Source organism: Pleurodeles waltl, chromosome 2_1, assembly GCF_031143425.1.
Source record: "Pleurodeles waltl isolate 20211129_DDA chromosome 2_1, aPleWal1.hap1.20221129, whole genome shotgun sequence".
Lineage (NCBI taxonomy): Eukaryota > Metazoa > Chordata > Amphibia > Caudata > Salamandridae > Pleurodeles > Pleurodeles waltl.
In genome coordinates, this window is record NC_090438.1 from 666,845,892 (window position 1) to 666,869,004 (window position 23,113).

Genomic DNA, 23,113 nt, shown 5'->3' on the forward strand with positions numbered 1-23,113 from the left:
AAGAATAGAACACATTTTGTTCAGTGCCACACTCTTTACTGTGAAGGATCCCACAAAAACCTCAAGACAGTTGAAATAGTGTGAGTTCTTGTTCTGACTTCTGACCTCCTGTGTACTATCCCCACAACGGGCTACCAAACTTAGTCGGCTTGTATTGATTTTATGATGTCTTGGGCTGTGCCGAAGATGGCATTGCCATTCCAGCTCTGCATGTGGTTCAGCCTCCACTGGATTTCCATCCGCTTCTTGGTTGAGGGAGATCTTCACGGGCATATGTCCACCCCATGTGAGGCAAATCACCCTCAGTTGTTGCAGTACCTGGTAATGGAAGGACCTGGGAAAGATCGCTTATATAAAAGATGCGAGAAGACCCACAATCCTGGTTAGTTGGAGTGATACTTCTTCCAACATTTTCTGCAGTTCTCTGCATATTGGGTACATCATCTTCTGCAGTAATCTCAAGGATTCTTGGACCGAGTTTATGACAAAAACTAAGAAGATTATCTTTTGAGTGAGAGTAATTTCAGACTTTAATCATTTATCTGAGGCCCTGTAAGAGCATGTTGTGGTTGGTCCTGCACTCGAGTCGGGTCCGGATGCATCAGGAGAATTTCATCAAGATATACATTGAGTTTGACCCCTCTCGCTCAAACCATTACATGGCTAGCTGCAGTACTTTGAGGAGCACCATGGAGCAGAGGATAGGCCGAACGGTAGGCATGTGAACTCTTATATCTCACTTTTCCACCCGAACTGTAGAAAACTCTGATGGGACAGAAATATTGGGATCGTGAGATAGGCATTCCTCAGATCAAATCGCACCAACCAATCGTTTGGATAGAATACATCTCTGAGAAGGTTGTTGCCTTCTTATTTTGAAATATCTGTCTATCACCCATTTGTTGGAAACTTTTAGGTTGATTACTGGTCTTTGCCACCAGGTATAACTTGCTGAGAAAACTCCTGGAGTGGAGATACAAATGTGCTTTTGCCTTCTGTGCTAAAAGAGCACACACCTGCAGATCCACAATCTGAGGGCCTTTTTGGGAAAAAGACATCAGTAGTGGATGGGTTTTCTGGCCACGGGTTCCAATATGGAACCCAGAGATAGTCTGGAGTATCTATGCGTCTCCAGTTATGGTCCTCCAGTTGTGAAGTAAAAAGTTTAACCTGCCTCCCACCTCGAGTAGGGAAGAAAGGGCATTACTTACAGTTTGATCCTCCTAGTGCATTGCTAGCACTCCTCAAGGCTCCTCTGCCGCCTCTTCCTCTGCCACAGGAGCAGAAGAACCTTCCAAATGTCTTCTAGTCCTGCCGCTGCATAGAGCTGCTTCTTTGGAGTTTGTTGGGGCTGTACTATAGGAACTGCCCTGCCTCTCCGGGCCCCTCCAAAAAACATTTGGCAAAATACCTTGCGCTTTGAATGTTGTGCCATGCCCAGAGAAAAAAAGGTTGTCACAAACTTGAAAGTTCCATATTGAAGGGATATCTCTGAAAAGACCTCCTTCCGCCACTGGGACCTGCCTTCCGATTGGTGAATTCACTCAATTTTAGGTTGATTTTTTTTTAGCAAGAGTGACATGCTTTCTTAAAAAAAAAAAAAAAGTGCAATGTGCGTTACCCAGGAAGCATAGCGCTTGTTGAGCCCATCCTGAAAGGCTATCTGGGTTGATAAGGTTGCTAGTTTCATTGGCCTCTTTGACCATATCTAAAATGTTCGTAAGTGGCCCCAGTACATCCAATAATTTGTTCTGACAGAACTTCCAAGGACTTTTTTCAGGTCCTTGATGAATTTTGTCACACACGTTACCATTTTAGGGTCAATTTTGGGGGAATACAAGTCACTTTTCAGGCTAGAGATTGTCATGGGCATTCTTCCTTTATCCTTTTCAGGTCCTCCTTGTCCATTGGTTTTCTAATCCAGCTTCTCACATACTGAGCAATTATTGCTGTTGGGACCCAATCAGTGGAACAGGGGTGAAATATGTCATTGGGGTTGAACATATTGGAGGGTCCTGCCAGCACAGGTGGGTTGATGTTGCTATTATCCTCCATCCAGGACATTTGGGGCTGCCTTCTGGCCTCCATGGTCTACCTTGGCCTGGTTCATCTGCAGAATCTTGAGTATAAGAATCGTCCCCGGCATCTGGTTCATCTCCCAAAGGGAAGTATGTATCCTCATCATGGATTGTCCGAGGATGTTCGACCTCTCGATTACCTTAGGCGTTCGCCTGCTTTTTTTTCAATTTAAAAAACAAAAAACTCTATTTAGCCTTTCAAAAGCATCTGAAGATGGAGAACAAGATTGTGTCGTAGATGTTGCTTTAACACCACCTAAGCCCAAGTGCATGCCCCGAGAGACCAAGGCGTGAAGGCTCCCTATTCACCCTTCCACAGGGTTGGATGCTGCTGCTGGCAGCCAACATGATGATCTGTCTACTCAGAGGTTCTAACAGTGGCTTGTTGTAAAGATGCATCTATGGTATCTACAGGCTCCTTTTTGATAGGATGGAGCATCTACTCTGCCTCCATCTCTATAGTGTGATTCTTAACGTTTACCATTGTAGTGATAGGCTTTTGCATTATCCTGGCTGAAGTAGCAGCCTATCTGCGCTGTTGAGTTTACCAATGCCTTATGGAAGGAAGCTGTCGCCCTCTATATCACATATGGGCACCTGAAACAAAAAAAGGGAACTCTGTGGTCTCCAAACTGCTAATCCGGAGTTTGACTGCTCAGTAAACAGTTGCCGCCTTATTTTTTTAAGCAGTCGAAACCTTCCTTCCTGCAGAAGAAGAGAAGGCTAATGAGACTAATGGGGCCAATCCAGATCACCAGGATTAGGTGCTCTCTAGCAGTGACTTGCAGTCACTGTGTTGCAGTCCAGGAAAGATGCAGTGACTTAATCCTCCCCCGAGGCCGCACTGGAATGGGAATCCCTGTGCCTGCAACCTCAGGTAGGGACTATGAGAGTCGGTCTAGTCACCAAATCGCCAAAAGCAGACGTGCCTCCTGCATTGTGGAAAAGCTGTGAGAAGGTGGCGTGAGTGATTAGGCCTGCATGAAGGGAAGCACAAATCCTCCACGATAAACAACTCCGGCTTGGAGCTCACAATCGATGTATCGGCAATAGTTCCATGTGCCACAAAAACTGTAATCAATCTACATAGGTAAACTACTGTATATCAAACACATGTTCACATGCAGTCAAACAGAAAGGAAAGGCTTTTATCTGGCTGCTGAGCAGCGAAGAAGGAGAACGTGCCTTTCTTTGATGATTACTTTATACAGGGGAGAGCAATGCTATTTGTGTACATTGATCAAGTTGAAAATACTTATTGAAGGTGTAGTCTTTTGGTTACTGCCTACTGTTGTGTTGATTACTGAGCTAAAATAAATGGCCAGTCTGAGCCTTAGGTCCTGACATAGAATCATACTGCATGCTGTGTACCTCAAGCAGATAACTCTCAGTGGAACATCATTAAACAAATCCTCCTAAATTTGCTTGCAGATGTTCCTTGCCAAGGCAATGTCAAATTTGTATTTGCTCGCGAATTCTGTTATTTTCCCAGTGCGTTATGCCGTGTACTCTTAACCAGCTTCCACCGGAGAGAGACATTTTGCAGGTGCAGTCAAGGTTCTGTCCTTCACTCAGTACATAATCTGTTTTAGTAGCAGCTAATAGCTATGGAATTTAGTTGAAGTACCATTAATGTCAGCAGGATCTTGACCCTGATACTTTTAGATCTCTGCTGCGTTAAGCACCGTTAATCATCCCAGATTAGTCTACCGATTTGATGGCATGGATGGTAGAGCAGATGCCCCCAAATTGATCAAATCCTTTTTAACATGCTGTAGTCCATTCGCTTTATCACTCTACATATCGCACATTGGGCTACGTTGTTCTTCAAGGGTCTGCCATAAGCACAGCACTTTTCATTGCCTATGTGGTCCACCCAGCTGATCATCGTGCCGCAGCACAGAACTTTAAATTAACTTTTATCTATAGATTCTTCACCTTTAGAATATCCCAGAGGTACCAGATTAAATCTAGAAATGTTTTTCAGCGGTGCTGTCCTGCATTAGGTGGCTTCACACTGGCTCAGTAATACCCTGGAAGTTGCAGAGTGGCACTGCATATAAGCACCAGTCCTGCACTGAAGCCCATTCTTTTATTTCCAACGTGGATCCATAGCTCCACTCATAACTTTGTCAGTCCTCCAAAGATTTTGGATTTCTACTAAGATAGTGCACTATGGAGGTATGTCCTTTTGAAAATGACAGGCTTTAAGTTGTGCTGAGACTGCTACAAGCAAATGTCATGTGGTCTGTCTTTGGTGCCTGGACTCCAGTCACGGCTCCCAAGTTGTGTGACCAATGTGTCCTAATGCATCCAAAGGTGATTCAAGAGCTGGAGGTGAAGCCGTATGTTGTTTACATAAAATGAAGCCACAGTCTTCTTACATCTTCTTATTCATTTTTATGCTGCAAGCCCAGTCCCATTCATGAGGTAGTTCTCGCAACCGTTCAGTTTCCACTCCTAATATTTGGGTAAGTCAGGGTCCAAATGCAAGCATGAGAAAGCAAAGTGGGACTCTTCCTCGTCCTGCCCCTTTGAGCCCAAAAAGAAGTTGCAAGGAAGTCAAGATCTGAGCAGCACTCATTTCAGGTCAAAAGCTGTGGAGCAGATACTCCTGCTGGTCCATATAGTCCAAGAGTTCCCTGAGCACCATCAACTCCACAACAGATCAGAGCCTTCAAAGGGGCTATGCTGCAAGTCTAAGTGTTAAGCTGATTTCCTCTAACATGCCATTAGGCCCCAAGGAGCTAAAGGGGTGGCCTCCATTTTGGTTGCCGTCAGCGGGACCTTTACCAATGCCGTCTCTCCACTGGGACCTCTGACCAGGCCAATACTAATCCTGGAATATAGATTCCACACTGTCCTCAAGATCCACACTGGTTTTGATTGCACTAATGCCGGTATTTGACTGCATGGGTGGTGGACCCTAAGCCTATGTCAGTCCGAGGCTGACCTATGTTGCACCACGAGATCACCAAAGTGCAACCAATTGTTATGCAGCCTATCTCTAACCTGCTACCTCTGCTGCAGTGCAACCATCAGCAGGGGCTCATTCTCTTTCTGGCTCTGATCCTATTCTATTACAAGGAGTTCCCAGGATGCTGATGATAGATAGGGAGAGGGATGGATTGCTTCCTGTGGAGATCCTACTATTCATTGTAGCATCTCCTTTATGGAACCTGGAATGTGATGATGTAGTAAGCTGAGGTCAGGAATAGAATGATGGGGAGGGAGAAGGATCTGGAGGAGAAAGAAGAAAGGCTGGGTCTGTAACTTCTGAAGGTGTTATGACTCCTTAACTATAAAAAAGGAAACTTGGAAAAAGAAGAAGGATCCTGTGGAGTAAAACTTTACATTGGCGACGAGGGCCTGTGCAGGAGACAGGCTAAGGAACACCTTCACTCCTGGATTAAATGAACAGTTATATCGAGGAAATGTAGAGAGAAGGTACCTAAAATTATAATAATTTTAATATTATTCAGCTGCCTTAAAATTGCTTTTCAGCCAGCAACTTTTATGCCTAAATCGCGTCAACACGCGATACTTTAAATCCTTTTAGAAACTGCCGTTTGAAAAGACTGTGCACGCGCTGCCAAATGCTGATTATTTTCAAAGAAGCACACGTGTGCTGCCTCGGGCTGACTCGCACACTGTCACATTAAACGCGTCTTTCAACACGCGCGGAAACACACAATACTGCCGTCTGAAAAGACTATGCGCACTGCCACACGCTGATTATTTTCAAAGAAAAATAATAAGCGCTACCTTTAACTCGCGCTTTAACCTAAAGGAAAAAAGCAAACAATTTTAGGCTTATGAAGCTTACCTAAGCCTTTAATCAAGGTCGGAGGAGAAAACAAAAGGAAGTGAGATCTAAAATAAAAATAAAAAAGAAAGTGAAGAAAGACTATTTCATTCCTAAAACGGTGAAGAAAGGCTAAGGAAAAAAAGAGAAGAAAAAAAAAAGTGAAGGCACACTATTTCTATTTCTTTCATTTTTGTTTGTCAACTAAACATATGAAAATAAATATATAACTGATACAAATGAAAGTACATATGAAACTGGAAAAAGTTACAGGTATTTAGTGCACGAAAAAAAACAAAAAAATGGGTGATCAAAGCATATTAGCACCGCCACCGTTTCTAGCAACTCCAGGTGATCCACCCATACCTTGGAAACAGTGGAAGAAAATGTTTAACACCTATATGTTAGCTATTGGCAGTGATCGATATGCTCCTCCTAGACGCCAAGCTATATGATTGCATCACCTCGGTATTGAAGGCAGAAGGATATACGAGAATTTACCAGAGGTATCACTAGGAATGGGAGACGGTCAGCCTTCTAACGTCTTTGACATGTCTATACAGATGTTAGATTTACAATTCATCCCAAAGACAAATCTTGTACTACGTCATAAGTTTTTTTCAAGAATACAGCAAAAAGACGAAGACATTGCATCCTATGTGGCGAGTCTAAGAGGCCTAGGACTATCTTGCGAATTTGATCAATAACTAGATTCCTTAATAAGGGACCAACTAGTGAGGTGTGCGAGGGACAAAAGAATACGCGAAAAGTTATTAATGATGGATCCGAACTTGGAAGAGGCAATACAGATTGCTAAAAAAATGGAGCATGCAGCTGTATGGCTGCAAGAAATGGATGTAAAATCTACACAAGTCGAACAAGGGATTGTGGCAGAAGTTAAGAAGAAATAAGAACCTCGCGGTGCAGTACGATGGAATAGGTGTGATAAGAATGGTGACGGTGTGAGAGTGAATAAAGATGAGAAACATAAAACGCAGGAATGGAGAGTTATAAAATGTTATCGATGTGATGCTCCAGGGCATATAGCTTCCAGTAAAACATGTGCTGCCAGGAATGCTATTTGTCGTAATTGTGGAAAAAAAGGGCATTTTGCCAAAGTTTGCAAATTCAAATTTGGTATCGATAACAAGATGGTTCAGGAAGTAGAAGGCATATGCGAAACTATGGAAGATATAATCTTGACGGTCCATGTAGAATTGGTTTCCCACAACTGTGAAGAAATTTCACTTCAAGGAGTCAAAAAGCAGAGCACTGAAGCTCTAGATAAACCGCATATCCAAGCTATGTTAGATGGTGTTCAGGTTAAGTTATTGGTGGATTCAGGAAGCTTATTCACCCTTATTTCAAAATAAGTATTTGATTCTGGAAGGGCAAATCCTTCGCGCAAAGACCTGACAATGCCCGATATAAAAGCTGTGGGATATGCAGGGAGAAAAATAGAGATTATAGGAATGTGCTGCATGACTATTTCCTTTAAAGAAAGGATCATTCAGGGGAAAGTGAACATCACAGATTTTGGTACAAATTTTCTTGGTTGGCGCCATCAGAAGGATCTTGGAATAATTTTGAATCCTAACGCGAAGGAACCTGTGTCACTCACTGAGGAGATAAGTACTGGTGTTGTGACGGAACCTATAAAACATGGTTTAGTTGCAAAATATCCTGAAGTTTTCTCTTCTAAATTGGGTCTTTTAAGGGGGTTTGCGCATAAGATTATAGTGAAAAGGAATACTACACCTATTGTACAAAAAGTAAGAAATGTCCCAAACTTAATGAGGGAGCCATTGAAACAAGAATTGGAAAAACTGTTGGAAGAGGACATCATCGAACCAATCGAATCTTCAGAATGGTTGGCTCCGGTGGTCGTTGCACCAAAGGAAGATGGAAAGATTTGCCTATGCATTGACCTTAGAGACTTCAACAAATGCATATGGGTTGATCGACAACCTCTTCCAAACATTACAGAGATGCTATCAGTGAAGGCTCAGGGCAATACATTCAGTGTTTTGGACATGTCTTCTGTGTACCACCAAATAAACCTGCATGTTGATTCGCGGCATTTAACATCCTTTGTAACACCGCTAGGAGCTTTTAGATATAAGAGTATGCCTTTTGGGCTTGCCTCTGCGTCTGCGGTGTTCCAAAGGATAATGGAGCGAGTTTTTGGGGACAGGAGTGGTGTATTATGTTTTGAAGATGACATACTGATCGTAGGGGAAGATGAATCTGATCATGATCTTTTATTTCATGAAGTAATGCACAGGTTAAAGAGGAATGGCCTAACAATTAAGAGGGAGAAGTGTCAAATTCGTAAACGGGAAGTAACATATTTGGGACACACAATAAATGAGCATGGAATTAGGCCAAAGAAAAGTATTGTCTCTGCAATCAAGGATGCTCCAGAACTGGGTTCGAAAGAAGAATTGAGGTCATTTCTGGGACTTGCAGAGTATTGCTCCAAGTTTGTTACGAACTTTACTGAGATTGTTGAACCATTAAGGAATCTTATGAAGAGGAGAGTAGCGTATGTGTGGGATGAAAGTTGTAAGTATTCCTTTTAAGAACTAAAGGACCCTATCTCAAAGGTTCCCACTTTAGGAATATTTGATTCATGTGCCAAAACCTTTTTAACGACTGATGCTAGTAATATAGGTGTTGGAGCTGTATCAAGTTAAGGAAGGGGAGGAACGCATCATTGGTTTTGCATCCAGGAGATTACAAGGTGCTGAAGTCTCATACTCTGTGATAGAGAGAGAGGCCTTAGCTTGTTGTTGGGGAATAAACCATTTAAAATTTTATTTGTGGGGTTTACCCTTTAAGTTGAAGACTGACCACAAGCCACTTACCTACATTTTTAAAGGGGGACGCGGTCTTCATGGTGCTATTACCCCGCGAATTTCCAAATGGTTGTTGTCAGTATTGAACTACAACTTTACGGTGGAATTTGTGAAAGGTAGTAAGAATGTTATGGCAGACTATTTGTCTAGAGCCCCCGTGGACGAAGGTGAGTTTCAAGAAGTGGAGTCAAAAGATGTGGTGAGCACTATTTTAGGAGAGATGGCTATAAGGGCACAAGAATGGGAACAGGCAGAAGTTAGTGACCCCACTATGCAAGTTGTGAAGGAAAGATTATTTAATGGTTGGAAGAATGGTGATGAGCAGGATTGTGATTTGGTAAGGTATGTTAGAGTTAGGGATCAACTAAGTATAGTTAATGGGAGGTTATTAACCCCTTCGCTGCCAGGCCTTTCCCCCCTCCTGTGCCAGGCCTTTTTTTGCCTATTTGGGGCAGTTCGCGCTTAGGCCCTCATAACTTTTTGTCCACATAAGCTAACCAAGCCAAATTTGCATCCTTTTTTCCAACATCCTAGGGATTCTAGAGGTACCCAGACTTTGTGGGTTCCCCAGAAGGAGGCCAAGAAATTAGCCAAAATACAGTGAAAATTTCGTTTGTTTAAAAAAAAAAAAAAAAAAGGGAAAAAGTGGTTGCAGAAGAAGGCTTGTGGTTTTTCCCCTGAAAATGGCATCAACAAAGGGTTTGCGGTGCTAAACTCACCAGCTTCCCACCTTTCAGGAACAGGCAGACCTGAATCAGAAAACCCAATTTTCAACACAAATTTGGCATTTTACTGGGACATACCCCATTTTTTCAATTTTTTGTGCTTTCATCCTCCTTCCAGTCAGTGACAGAAATGGGCATGAAACCAATGCTGGATCCCTGAAGCCTAAACATTTCTGAAAAGTAGACAACATTCTGAATTCAGCAAGGGGTCATTTGTGTAGATCCTACAAGGGTTTCCTACAGAAAATAACAACTGAAAAAGAAAAATATTGAAATTGAGGTGAAAAAAACATACATTTTTCTCTACGTTTTACTCTATAACTTTTTCTTGCAATGTCAGATTTTCGAAAGCAATATACCGTTATGTCTGCTGGACTCCTCTGGTTGCGGGGATATATAGGGCTTGTAGGTTCATCAAGAACCCTAGGTACCCAGAGCCAATAAATGAGGAGCACCCTGCAGTGCGTTTTCATTCTATACCGGGTATACAGCAATTCATTTGCTGAAATATAAAGAGTAAAAAATAGCCATCAAGAAAACCTTTGTATTTCCATAAAGGGCACAAGATAAGGTGTTGAGGAGCAGTGGTTATTCGCACATCTCTGAATTCCGGGGTGACCATACTAGCATGTGTATTACAGGGCATTTCTCAAATAGATGTCTTTTTTACACACACTCCTATATTTGGAAGGAAAAAATGTAGAGAAAGACAAAGGGCAATAACACTTGTTTTGCTAATCTATGTTCCCCCAAGTCTCCCGCTAAAAATGATACCTCACTTGTGTGGGTAGGCCTAGCGCCCGCGACAGGAACTGCTCCAAAGCGCAACGTGGACACATCCCATTTTTTGACAGAAAACAGAGCTGTTTTTTGCAAAGTGCCTACTTGTAGATTTTGGCCTCTAGCTCAGCCGGCACCTAGGGAAACCTACCAAACCTGTGCATTTTTGAAAACTAGAGACCTAGGGGAATCCAAGATGGAGTGACTTGTGGGGCTCTAACCAGGTTCTGTTACCCAGATTCCTTTGCAAACCTCAAAATTTGGCTAAAAAAAAAAACACCTTTTCCTCTCATTTCGGTGACAGAAAGTTCTGGAATCTGATAGGAGCCACAAATGTCCCAAAACTTGTAGAGATAGAGGGGATAGCACAGCGAGTTTATAAGGACATATTCTTTTATACATCTTTAGACTGACTCTGCTTTGGGGACCCACATAAGTGAGGTGTAATTTTACTTGGGAGACTGAGGGGAAAACTGGGGAGTAGGAATTTTGTGCTGGAGCGGTGATCCTACTAAGAAAAGTCAGGAAAATATGCTTTTTTTAAGCAAATTTTGAGGTTTACAGAGCAGTCTGGGTAAGAATATGTTGGGGGAGCCACGCAAGCCACACCTCCCTGGACTCCTTGGGGTGTCTAGTTTTTAAAAATGTCTGGGTTTTGTAGGTTTCCCTAGATGAAGGCCGCACCCAGGACCAAAAACATAGGTGCCCCCTCCCCCCCAAACACAGGTGGTTTTGTAATATATCATTTTGATGTGTCCACATACGTCCGTGATGTGCCAAACACTAAAATTGTGAAAAGAAACGCACTTAGGTTATGTGAAAAAGACCCCTTACCCACCAACCAAGTTGGTGGCATGCTTCATCAGGGTCCCACCGGAGGTACCTAGCGTGTCACAGGTGTGCTGTGACGCCTGATTACAGCGGAGCAGGTTTTGTCATTTTTACCACACATACTGGTTGGATTTGGCACGAGGGTGAGTGATGGTTCAGTGGATCAAATTTTATTAACAAGAGATTTCACAAAAATGAAATGCACTGTTAATAACTGAAAGGCAAAAAACTGAACCAATGACTCACAGCTCGTGAGCTGCAAAGCCGCGATAAGGCACCAACCGCTTTACAGTCCATTCACACACCTTTCATACATGACACGCACAAGAGCATTCACACCGCCAGCCACGGGCCCAGCACATTACAACACCCACATCGACAGACTGCGCCACTCAAGGGCCCATCACTTACATACGCCCACATGCCTGATACAAGAATCACACCAGCTGATGGGAGTGTGGACTGGCGTTTGGCTGGCACCGCCAGCCAAGCGCCACCCCAAGCACACCGCCAGCCAAGCCCCACCCCAAGCACACTGCCTTCCATGCCCCACCCCACACACACCGCCAGCCAAGCGCCACCCCAAGCACACCGCCTTCCAAGCCCCACCCCAAGCACACCGCCAGCCAAGCCCCACCCCACGCACACCGCCAGCCAAGCCCCACTCCAAGCACACCGCCAGCCAAGCCCCACTCCAAGCACACCGCCAGCCAAGCACCACCCCAAGCACACCGCCAGCCAAGCGCAACCCCAAGCACACCGCCAGCCAAGCCCCACCCCAAGCACACCGCCTTCCAAGCCCCACCCCACTCACACCGCCTTCCAAGCCTCACCCCACCGCCAGCCAAGCGCCACCCTACGCACACCGCCAGCCAAGCCCCACCCCACTCACACCGCCTTCCAAGCCCCACCCCACGCCCACCGCCAGCCAAGCGCCACCCTACGCACACCGCCAGCCAAGCGCCACCCCACGCACACCGCCATCACTTTTTTTTTGTTTAGAAACAACAAAGAAACCACTAACTAATTATAAAATAAGCACAAAACTACAAACACAAAAGCTCTAACTAAATACATGACAGAGATGCCAACCGTGAAACATATGAAAATATAAAACAAACAGCTTACGCTCACGGTATTTCCCAGAAGTTTTTCTTTGTGTGGTAACTTCTATAACAGCTGGGCACACACAGCCCAGGCTTTGAAGGGCATTCGGGGCAGTACATCCGGCTCTCCCTCCGGATTAATCTCCGGGCACATACTCTACATTTCTTTGTGGGCAAGTCTTTTTTTGGGAGTGGGAGGAATGTGATCTGGAAAGTGCTGATCTTTCAATCTAGCCACATCCTCTACCACTTCTACTCTAGGAACTCTTGCCGGTTCCACCACAATAAGGCTTTCTATCACCGACTCCTGAAATTTAACAAATGTCATCCTTGACTCAGGTGAACAATCCTTATATACAATAAAGGCATTAAAAGTTGCCAAATGAAATAAATGTAGGGCCAACTTTTTATACCACACATAAGACTTACGAAGAGCAGTGTAAGGTTCCAACCTCTGATCTACTCTATCAACACCACCCATGTGCCTTTTGTAGTCCAAAATGCACGCAGGTTTGCGCACTTCCGCAACCTGACCCCAAACAGTCACAGGGGAAGTACCCTCATCATGGATGGTAGATAGCATGTACACATCCCTCCTGTCTGAAAATTTCAGAGCTAGCATCTCATTATTCCGCAAGGCACTGCACTGTCCCCTCTCAAGTTTTTTACAGACAAGCTCCCTTGGATAGCCTTTCCGGTTAGAACGGATTGTGCCACAAGTAACAGTGTCCACTCTAAACAACTCCTTGAACAACTGCACTCCAGTGTAGAAATTATCTACGTACAAATGGTGACCTTTGTTAAACAGCCGTCTAGCAAGTTCCCACACAATTTTTTCACTAACTCCAAAAGCAGACGGACAACCAGGAGGGTCAATACTGGAATCCCTACCAGTGTAGACCTGGAAATTATACACATATCCTGTACTGCTTTCTGACAGCAGATACAATTTAATCCCATACCATGCCCTCTTACTAGGAATGTACTGCTTAAAAACGAAACGCCCCTTGAAAAGGACCAAAGACTCGTCCACACTTATCTCTTTGCCTGGAACATAGACCTCTGAAAACCGATCTACAAAATGATCAAGGACAGGCCTAATCTGAAAAAGACGGTCACAATCAGGGTGATCTCGTGGCAAGGCTAAAGCATTGTCTACAAAATGCAGCATACGAAGAAGAAGCAAATACCGATTAGGTGTCATAGTTGCAGGAAATATAGCCGTTGCCATCAAGGGACTAGTAGACCAATAAGAAGCCAGTGACGGCTTCCTGATCGGCCCCATTAAAAAAGACAAACCTAAAAACTTTTTCATCTCTTCCAGATATGTGGGAACCCACTGAGTAGATCTAGACTGAGGCTTAAGTCTGGCAGTGTTGTCCCGCAAATATTGCTCTGCATACACATTTGTCTGCTGAACAATCTCTTCCACATATACATCGTCCATAAACAAGTGAAAGAAATGGACAGGCAAAAAGTTTTCCGTATTAACTCTACACCCTGGGAGACCAGTAAATGCAGGTAACTGTGGCTGCTCCATGTTTGGGGCAATCCAGGTGTCAGGTCTTCTAATGGGAACCCCTTCAGCCCCTGGCTGCTGCACTCTTTGCACATCAATGTCCTCCTCTAACACAGGCCCTTCATCTTCACTGAGAGTAGCTTCCTCATCAGAAGAATACTCTTGGACAGAAACCTCACTTCCAGAATCTCCCGCTTCCTCCTCTGCCTCAGATGCAGAGTCAGTCTCGTAATCATGGTCTGAAGACGACTCAAAGAGCATGCGAACAACCTGCTGAGCGGTCACTTTGCGACTAGCCATGATCCTCACTAACAACAAATGGATTGCCAACAACCACTAGCACTAAAATAAGTAATAAACAAAGTGTAGCTTTATCACAAAGAGTTATGTACTAAACAAACTATACCACTCACCTGCCTGAAAAAGCTACTCACCAAGCAACTACTCTGCACAGACACAGCAATCACCAATGATATCCCAATAAAAAGAAAAAAGCAAATTAGACATATGACAACACAAATATCATTGTGCTCAAATCTAAGGACAATTTCAAACACACAATACTGCATTTAGTACACCACCTACAAACATGTCATTCATGCATGTCAACAATACTCCTTTAGAGTAAATTACTTTCACTTACCTAAAACATGCAACTATGCAAACCACAGGACAACTACTGCCAAAACCGCAAGGATCCACAGCAAAGGAAGCAAAAGCATTGAACTAGAAGAAAAAGAAGAAATAAATTGTTATAATCACAAATACTTCGCCAGTTGACAAACACTCCACCACCAAGAACTTAGAAGTTGTCCCTGGTACCTAAGTGGATCCTGCCCCCCTCGGGGGCAGATGGGTGTAAAGAAATTGGCCATTCTGCCCCCAAGGGGGGCAGAAATGGGCAACACCTCTGTGCCCCCTTTAGGGTGCGAGCCTTCCCAAAGGGGGCACCCCAGCACAAAACAAAAAATAAAAGGGAAAAAAAAAAAATCCCTGGCGTATTGGTGGTTTCTGCCCTCCTTGGGGCAGATGGGCCTACAAAAATAGGCCCATCTGCCCCCAAAGGGGGCAGAGATGGCCAATACGAACTTTCCCCACTTTGGGGGGGGCAACCGTTGCCCAAGGGGTGCCCCCAAACACACACCACACACACAAACACCACACAATCCCTGGCACCTAGTGTGCTTCCACCCCCCGGGGGCCAGATCATCCAAAAAAATGGCTGGTCTGCCATCGGGGGGGCCGAAACAGAAAACAAAAGATAGCCCCCCAGGGGAGCGACCCTTGCCCAAGCGGTTGCCCCCTAAATAAACAATAAAAACAAAATCCCTGGTGTCTAGTGGATTTACCCCCCCCCACCTCCCCTTGGAGGCAGATCGGGGGGGGGGTGAAATACAAAAAAAAAATAGCCCCCCAGGGGGGCGACCCTTGCCCAAGGGGTTGCCCCCAAAAGAAACTTTTCTCTATAAATAAATCCCTGGTGTCTAGTGGATCCCTCCCCCCCCCCCTGCCCAAAATACACAAACAAAACAAAATCCCTGGTGGCTAGTGGATTTCGCCCCTGTAGTGGGGGGTACTAAAAAAAATAGCCCAAGGGGTCGCCTTCAAAAGAAACAGACCTAAAAAAATCCTTGGTGGCTAGTGGAGATTCCTGCGATCGTGGAGCGGGAATCTAGGGGAAACAGGCACAGGGGGAAAGGAAAAACCCTTTCCTTTCCCCGTGTCTGTACCCCCCCCCCCTCAAAACCCTAAAAAAGGAAAGGACTCACGGTTTTGGGTCCTTTCCCCTCGATGCGCTGGAAGAAAATGGCTTCCAGCGCGTCCCGGCAACACTTGATGACGTTGGCGCACTGTGCGCGCGCTGACGTCATCAGATTGCCGGGGATGGAAGGGGAAGGTCTTCCCCTTTCATCCCCGCCTTGGGGGGAGAGAGGGGCGCACAGGGGGGTGGCTAGCGCTCCCCCAAGTTCCCGTGCGTTGGACGAGGTGACCTCGTCCAAGGCACACGGGAACTGTAGCCTTGGACGAGGTGACCTCGTCCAAGGCACAGAACCGATTAAGAAGGGACCAACTTTGTTCCACCTGTTAGTATACCTAAACACATTATTGAGATTACCCATCAAGGACATCCGGGCAGGGGAACAATGAAAAGGAAGGTGAGGCAGACATTTTGGTGGCCTGAGATGGACAAACAAGTGGAAGAAGCAGTAAAAAAATGTGTGGCGTGTGCCAACAGCGATAAGACCAAGGTGTTAAGGCACGTACCCCTGGCTCCTGTGAAATTTCCTAATGGTCCATGGGAAAAATTGGCTGTAGATTTCATTGGACCTATATCCAGTCTGGGAGTGGGGTGTAAATATATACTGGTGTTAGTAGATTATCACTCCAAATGGTTCACTACTTAAGTGGTTGGGCATGTGAAAACTTCAGTAGTGATAGAGTTCTTTGAGGAGGTATTCATGGAAGAGGGCATACCAAAATATATTGTGTCCGATAATGGGGTGCAATTTATATCATCAGAGATGACTGATTATTTACGTAAAGTTGGAGTCAGACACGAGAGGGTAGCACTTTTCCATCGGCAAGCCAACGGTCTGGTGGAGAGGGTAAACCGATTAATAATGGAAAACTTGGATCCTTGGCGAATCAACTTCCGTGGAAAAAAGAGTTGAGTAAAATTATATGGACCTATCGAACGACTCCCCATTCTATAACGGAAGTGTCACCTTTTGTATTGTTAAAGGGAAGGGAACCTGGTGTGTTGGAGTGTCTGGCGTGGTTGAAGACCAATAAGAAAGTGATGGTCGATAGAGAGTCAATAAGGTCAAAGGTTGAGAAGATGCAGGAAAAATGTGCCACACACTACAACAGGAGAATGAGTGTGAAATCTCGCACTATACAAAGAAGAGATTGGGTGGCAGTAAGGAAGAAAGGTATTGTTCTTAAAGGAGAAAGCAAATATTTTCCTCCTCAACGGGTGTTGAATGTAAAAAAAAATGTGGTGGTTTTAGAAAATGGATCTACATGAGACATGGGGAATGTTTGCAAACTTAATCGTTGAAATTGTCATGATGCTCTACATTATTGTACATAGTTGATCATATTGTATTCATTGTTCTTTTTTATTTGTTTTGTTTTTATAATGAAAGGGGGAGGTGTGTGGAGATCCTACTATTCATTGTAGCATCTCCTTTATGGAACCTGGACTGTGATGATGTAGTAAGCTGAGGTCAGGAATAGAATGATGGGGAGGGAGAAGGATCTGGAGGAGAAAGAAGAAAGGCTGTGTCTGTAACTGCTGAATGTGTTATGACTCCTTAACTATAATAAAGGAAACTTGGAAAAAGAAGAAGGATCCTGTGGAGTAAAACTTTACACTTCTCCTTCATTATACTGATGATGCTGTATACTTTGACTTACAAAATGCCAGTGTGTTTGATACTTCATTTGACACAGAGCTAGAATCTCCATATGTACCACCGATAGAGGAAGGTGCATCATTTTCATTGATGGTTCGGAGAGCAGCTGAGGTATTAGAATTTTAGGTGCCCTCGTTTGAGATCAAGATAAATGTCCTAATGGAGATTCTCCAATGAGGAGTGGCAATATCAAAGTCCCTATTTCCATTTAGTGACTCCCTCATAGACCCCTTGATGGCTACATGGTTGAAACCATGCTCTTGTCCTCCGATTAGTTGGCATGTGAGTAGATGACACCGACTTGCACCAAACTCTGGAAAGTCTTATTATGCAGTTTTAGACCAGTAGAGTTATTCCTAACTTGTTTCCAACCAGTTCTCTGATCTTTTCCTGCTTGGCTTTCGGATCCAGAAACACTCTGCCTGTTAGGCTAGTACATGCATTCCTTATGGGAATGTGTCAAGTGATATCTTGCCAGGTGTCCCAGAGAACCTTAGAGCCTCCCTGGTTCTGATAATCTGTGATGGGCTGGATGCAGTGAAATATTTCATCCATGTTGGCCTAGATACCGTGAATTGAATTGGCAATGCTGTTGGTATTGTTGTGCTTCACAGACCAGATTTTCTGGCAACGTGCAGGCATTGCTGATGGACATTCCTTTTAATGGTTCAAAGAGAAGATAAACTCTGCTAGGACAGTTAAAATAATAGGTCAAAAGTGTGTTCCTTGGGCCTGTGAAAACAGAATTCCTTCATCAGTTCCTCAAATTTAGGGGCTGTTCTAGGGGCTTGGCAGTAAGGCAGTGGCACCTTTCCAAGCTAGTGGTGAAGCAGACAGGCCAGGCCTTTCATGGCTGTGATTGTGGTACTGGCAGGCATCATACAAGATAGCTGCTACATCATTCGTCTGTCTCCTCATCCCCTACTACAGTGGCCACCAAGTTGTTTTAGTTTGTCTTTAATAACTCTGGTCCAATGTATGGAGCTCTTACTGATTGTTCTCAGGGACTTCCCCCTGCAACCCATATACACCACACCCTACTTTCGTCTGATACCAGAACGAATTTCAAAGAAGCATCTGGCCCTCGCAGTTCAGGAGGTGCATCTTTTTCTCAAAACGTTCCATTGAACTGTTACCATACCTGTAGAGAGGTGAGAGCTGTTAAGTCTACAATCCTTATGTCAAAAGAGAACCTGGGCTTTCATCCTAACCTTGAACTTCGGCCTCTAAATGCCTTTTTCCAGAGTGACAAATTCAGAATGCTGATAGCTCAGATTCAGTCTGCACTGGATTTGGGTGACTGGATGCTGTCCATGGATTTGCAGGAAGGTTATTTTCATATACCCGCCTGTAGTCCCAGAGGAATTACTGACAGTTAAGGATGGGTCAGGAACTATTATAATTTGGTGTGCTTCCATTCGGCCTACCTTGGCCCCTTAGATGTTCACAAAAGTGGCTGCTGCCCATCTTCAGAGTTCAGGACTTCTGTGTTTCCCTATCTCCTAGAGTGCTGATGGTGCCCTTGCGACAGTCATAGACCCACCAGCAGAAGATGGCAGAACTATTACAGTGTTAAGGTGTTTCAGGTTCAGTGATGGATTTCGGTAAGGATGGCTCAAATGCTTCTTGGTTTTGTGCATCCTCCTTGTCAGCAGTGCTGGTGGCTAATGCTAGCCCTGCAATTGAACTTGAAATCCTAGTGGGCACAGCTTCAAGGCTGCAAAGGCAGCAATGCTTGATAAACATAAGAACCAATGCCCGCGTTGCAGCCTGGCAGACATCAAGCACAAATACCATTTGTCCCAGTTTCGTCTCCCTAAAGCAGTGGGCTCTCAGACCCCCACAGCTGCTTTTTGACTAATGCATAGCAGATTTTAATACCAGAGGACTATCCAATTTCCTTCCCTTTATTCACTCCAGAACCCCCCCCCCCTAAGCTGAGAAACCAGTTGAAGGGTCTTGGTAGGATTGCTGTAAAAAGAAATTAAGGCCCTTTTGATGTCTAAGCAATGCAGCATGCCTGCCTCTTTCAGAAAAGAGGGGGAGCAAAGAACACCAGTAGTGTGATCGATTACCTATACCACCTCGGGAAGCTGATGCCACTTGTGATCTGTCAGGTGACATCTGCTCAGTTCATCTGCTTTGGCATTCAGGGACCCATCCAGGTGGTTGGCTACTAGAAAGATGTTTTGCTGCTCCAGTCATCTCCAGAGACATAAAGCCCCTAAGCACAGAACCCCACTCCACCTAACTTGTTTAGTACCAAATAGCACTGATGTTGTCCATGAAAACCTGTTCCAGCCTCCCCTCGAAGGACGTCAGGAAAGCCTTCCTGTCCCAACAAATGGTACAAAGCTCCAGTAGGTTGAGGTGGGGTTGGTTTTTCACTGTGCACCAAAGGCCACTAATATACTCCTCCCATATGAGAGGGGAAGAGTCGTTTACCGCAGGAAAAAGTGGGATTAGTCTGCCCCTCACTTGGACATCACATTGAAACTTGAATGAGTCGTTGTACACTGAGGAAAAGAAACATGTTATTAAAACTGATATCTCTTTGAGATTAGAACATGAGGACACCCTGTACTTTACCCTTTCCTGTTCATTCATGATTTAAGGACATTCAAAACTCAACAGCTCACCAGCTTCTTAACATTCCGTTTTATTCTCAATTCATGTAGCCTGTTCACATTTGCCTCCAGTGAACCATTGTCAAGGTTCTCTGCATGGTGCACAGCACAATACGTGTTAGTGGCCCACTCTATCTTTGCAATTTGTTTTCACTATATGTCCTTAAGCACAATCTTCGGTCTTTGACTAAACACTTGCTGGGTATTTCTGTTGGGTTTGCAATGGAGACTACTATTTTTTGTGAAAGCTGCTGTGCGGACTGCCTTTGTCTTGCAACGTGTTCCTAAGAAAATCTGTTGCAGTTGTATTAAGCTCTAAAAATGCACTTGTTTGCAGTGTAGTCTTTTCCTAACTGATCCTTAGCATTACCTGGGCATTCATTAGAATTAGTATGCATTATTAATGTCTAGTTCTCATCCTTATCCCAAAAGGTTCAAAACGAAATTGCATAGGAGTGTCAAAGAGACTGCAAACCTCAGATGTGTATAGTTGTGTTGTATTGTATGGTAGCGTTCACATAGTGCTTATTCCTCCTTTGTGGGGTGCTCAAGTGCTTGCCTGCACAGATACCTGTGCAGTTAGTGGTTGATAGTGTGTTGTCTTTGTTTTGAACCTGTGTGGGTGGGAAGGGTTTCTATTTTGTGTGTGATGATCATCAGTGTGCACTGGTGTTATGAGGCACGACCCTTACCAGTGTGACAGATTAAGAAGTGTGAGAGATAGATGCCCTTTCAATGATTGCATTAAATAGCACCTGTGATTAGTTTTGCAGTTCCTTTTAGGATGTTTTGGTACCTTTACTATTCGGCCATTTAAATCTGGTTATCCCTCAACATGAGTGTCTTTTCCAATACTTTCCTACATTATTTTGTGATGGCAACACTTTTTTTTAATTTCCACATTATATTCATTAAAGTGAAAGCACTACATACAGAGAAGCTGTGTTACTAGCCTCTGTTTTATAAAAGGGACAAGAGAAATAATGTAACTGCTGTGAAACTTGAGCACTGTGGTTTATCAACACTGTACCAGATCATTCAAATAGCTCCAGAATAGAAATCTGCACAAGCTTACCAAACTCTTGGGATTCCCTAGGCAGGCCTATGCAAATATTGCACATTTATGGGGGAGAAAAACACAAGAGCATATGTAAACACAAATGGAAAGTTTCCTCGCGCTGCCAGTTCATTCAGGAAGCAAGTGCACTTGTTTTTTTCATTAAAGGTGATTGTTCTTGATCATACAGAGACATTATGACTTTTCTGTCATCGTTTTTTCAATACAAGCATATAAATAAATGGTGTTGCATTTGTTCATCCATTAGATACATTGCCTTTGATTTCCACAAAGAATGCAGTAGAATGCGATGGGAAAGACTTCAGATCCTAGTAGACCAAGTAGCAGACTTACAGGATGAGTTTAGGTAAGTGCAAAAGTTTTGAAGTCTGTTTTATTTTGTAAACATTAACATTAGAAATAACATCAAGAGCAAGAAACGTACGTCCACTGATGAAGTTAATCTTTCCTGAAACATGTTTTATTAAAAATAAAAACAACAATAAAGAGTAAATGTGTGAGGTAAGGGACAATGACCATCATTGCCTCATCGATTTTAATTGTCATAAGACTCTGCCTGGATAGTGGAGTAAATTACCAAAGTTAGTAAATATTAAACTACGCACAGTTATACATTGCATTACTTCACACAAAACACACAGCAATGGAAATCAGAAGAGATGCACGGTAGTCAGTATGCATATTTAGATGCAAATAAAAAAATCTGAATAAACCCACACATGTCCATTATTATTTACTATTATGAAACAAACAGTGACAATTTCTACTGCTTAACAGGGATTTCCCTTTAAGTTTCCATATGTCCTATTTGCAGATCTCCACAGATGGTGTTCTAGTTTATTTGCAAAGTTGCCATAACACTCTTTGACTGCACAAAATGCAATGCCAATGTCCTGAAGTGGCTCCGTAACCAGGAGGGGTGGACCAAACGTGCACTCTTTTAATGACCAATCCATGTCCTTAATTGCTGACAAGAAGCAGTGGTAGCAACATACTGATTTTTGTGAATTAATAGTCCTGACCTGACCGTTTTTCTGTGTCATAATGCAGTGTGGCTCACAGGATCCAGACATTTAAAAGTTCTAGCTTCAGTATAATATTCATTGTGTCCCTAATGCATGTGTACAGTGTGCGTGTGACATGTACACGAGCGTAAAACTAGACAATATGGATATGGGCTCTGAAGGCACTGACGTCCGTTTTGGGTGGTCCCTAGTTTAGCGTGACACAAGATGGAGAACGGATACATATTTCTCAAGACATTAGAAGTGAGTTGCTTACACTTCTAAAGCCAGGGGGTCGAGACCAAGTCACTGAAATGAGGGAGAAAGGAGGCAGGGCACCTCATACATATGTGTCAAGGCTTGTTTGTAGGGAATTGCTGATTAGATTTTTCTGACCACCACCATTAGCTAGATGATGGGAGCAGATGGTGAATCCGAAGAGTCTGTTGTTAGAGATGGCTGAAGGTTCTAGGCAGGACTTGCACTTTTATCTGTCCAGGGTTACTACTTCAGAAAGGCTGATGGCAGCCATTTGCAGAGTTTTCAGTTTTCATTGTGCCTATGTTTTGGATAATCCTACTTGGAGCCAGTGTCATCACTACATGCATTGAGAGCCGTTACTTTGCGTTATGGCTGTGTCTGCACCACCCCAGTTTGTTCAATTTTCAAGTTCTTCTTCACCTAGGAAGGTAGTGCTCTATAGAATACTCGAAGAGCTGCTGTGCAACCAAGGCTGGTGTCTGTCTTGACAGTCATTTTCTCAGAGATGATGGGACATCACTCTAAGCCTGTAACCTGCTAGAGAAAACGTGGGTCTTCCTGATGCTTAGAAGCCTACCTCACAGAATGTAGGAGAGTGTCTTACCTGTAGTGACTGTCAAGCAGGAGAAACCCAGCTGTGCCCCTGGTTTGTGGAACACCCAGGAGGCGCTGACTACCCAGTGCGAGAAACACAGAGATCAACCTGTATTGTGAAAGTGTATCCGATCTCCCAGAGCATGATTCCAGTGGCGAACTGGTGAACAAGTACATCTGAATAATCCGTTGCTCCCAAACTGCTCTATAGTAAAGGACTGGGTGATGCCACTGCTGTGTGCCTCGCAACTTCAGAGGAGCTGTTGCAAACGAAGCAAGAACATTCTTACCCTACTCCTGAGACTGCATTATCCAAGGATGACTATCACGAGGGCTGCCTCTGCTGAAAGCAAGCACTCACCAGTTTAGCCTGTCAAGTCAACATCCAAAGCAGTCCATGAGGGAGAGAAGAGCAGAACAGCTGCCTT

General features: G+C 44.0%; 1 protein-coding gene across 2 annotated transcripts in view; it reads left to right on the plus strand.

Annotated features, from left to right (window-relative positions):
* The window catches only part of SACM1L (SAC1 like phosphatidylinositide phosphatase), a 270,638-nt gene that overhangs the window by 135,129 nt on the left and 112,396 nt on the right, over positions 1-23,113 (plus strand). For both annotated transcript variants that reach the window (XM_069216268.1, XM_069216274.1), the window contains exon 13: positions 21,074-21,172. In XM_069216268.1, coding sequence (XP_069072369.1) covers positions 21,074-21,172 — 99 coding nt within the window. The remainder of the gene's footprint in view (positions 1-21,073; positions 21,173-23,113) is intronic.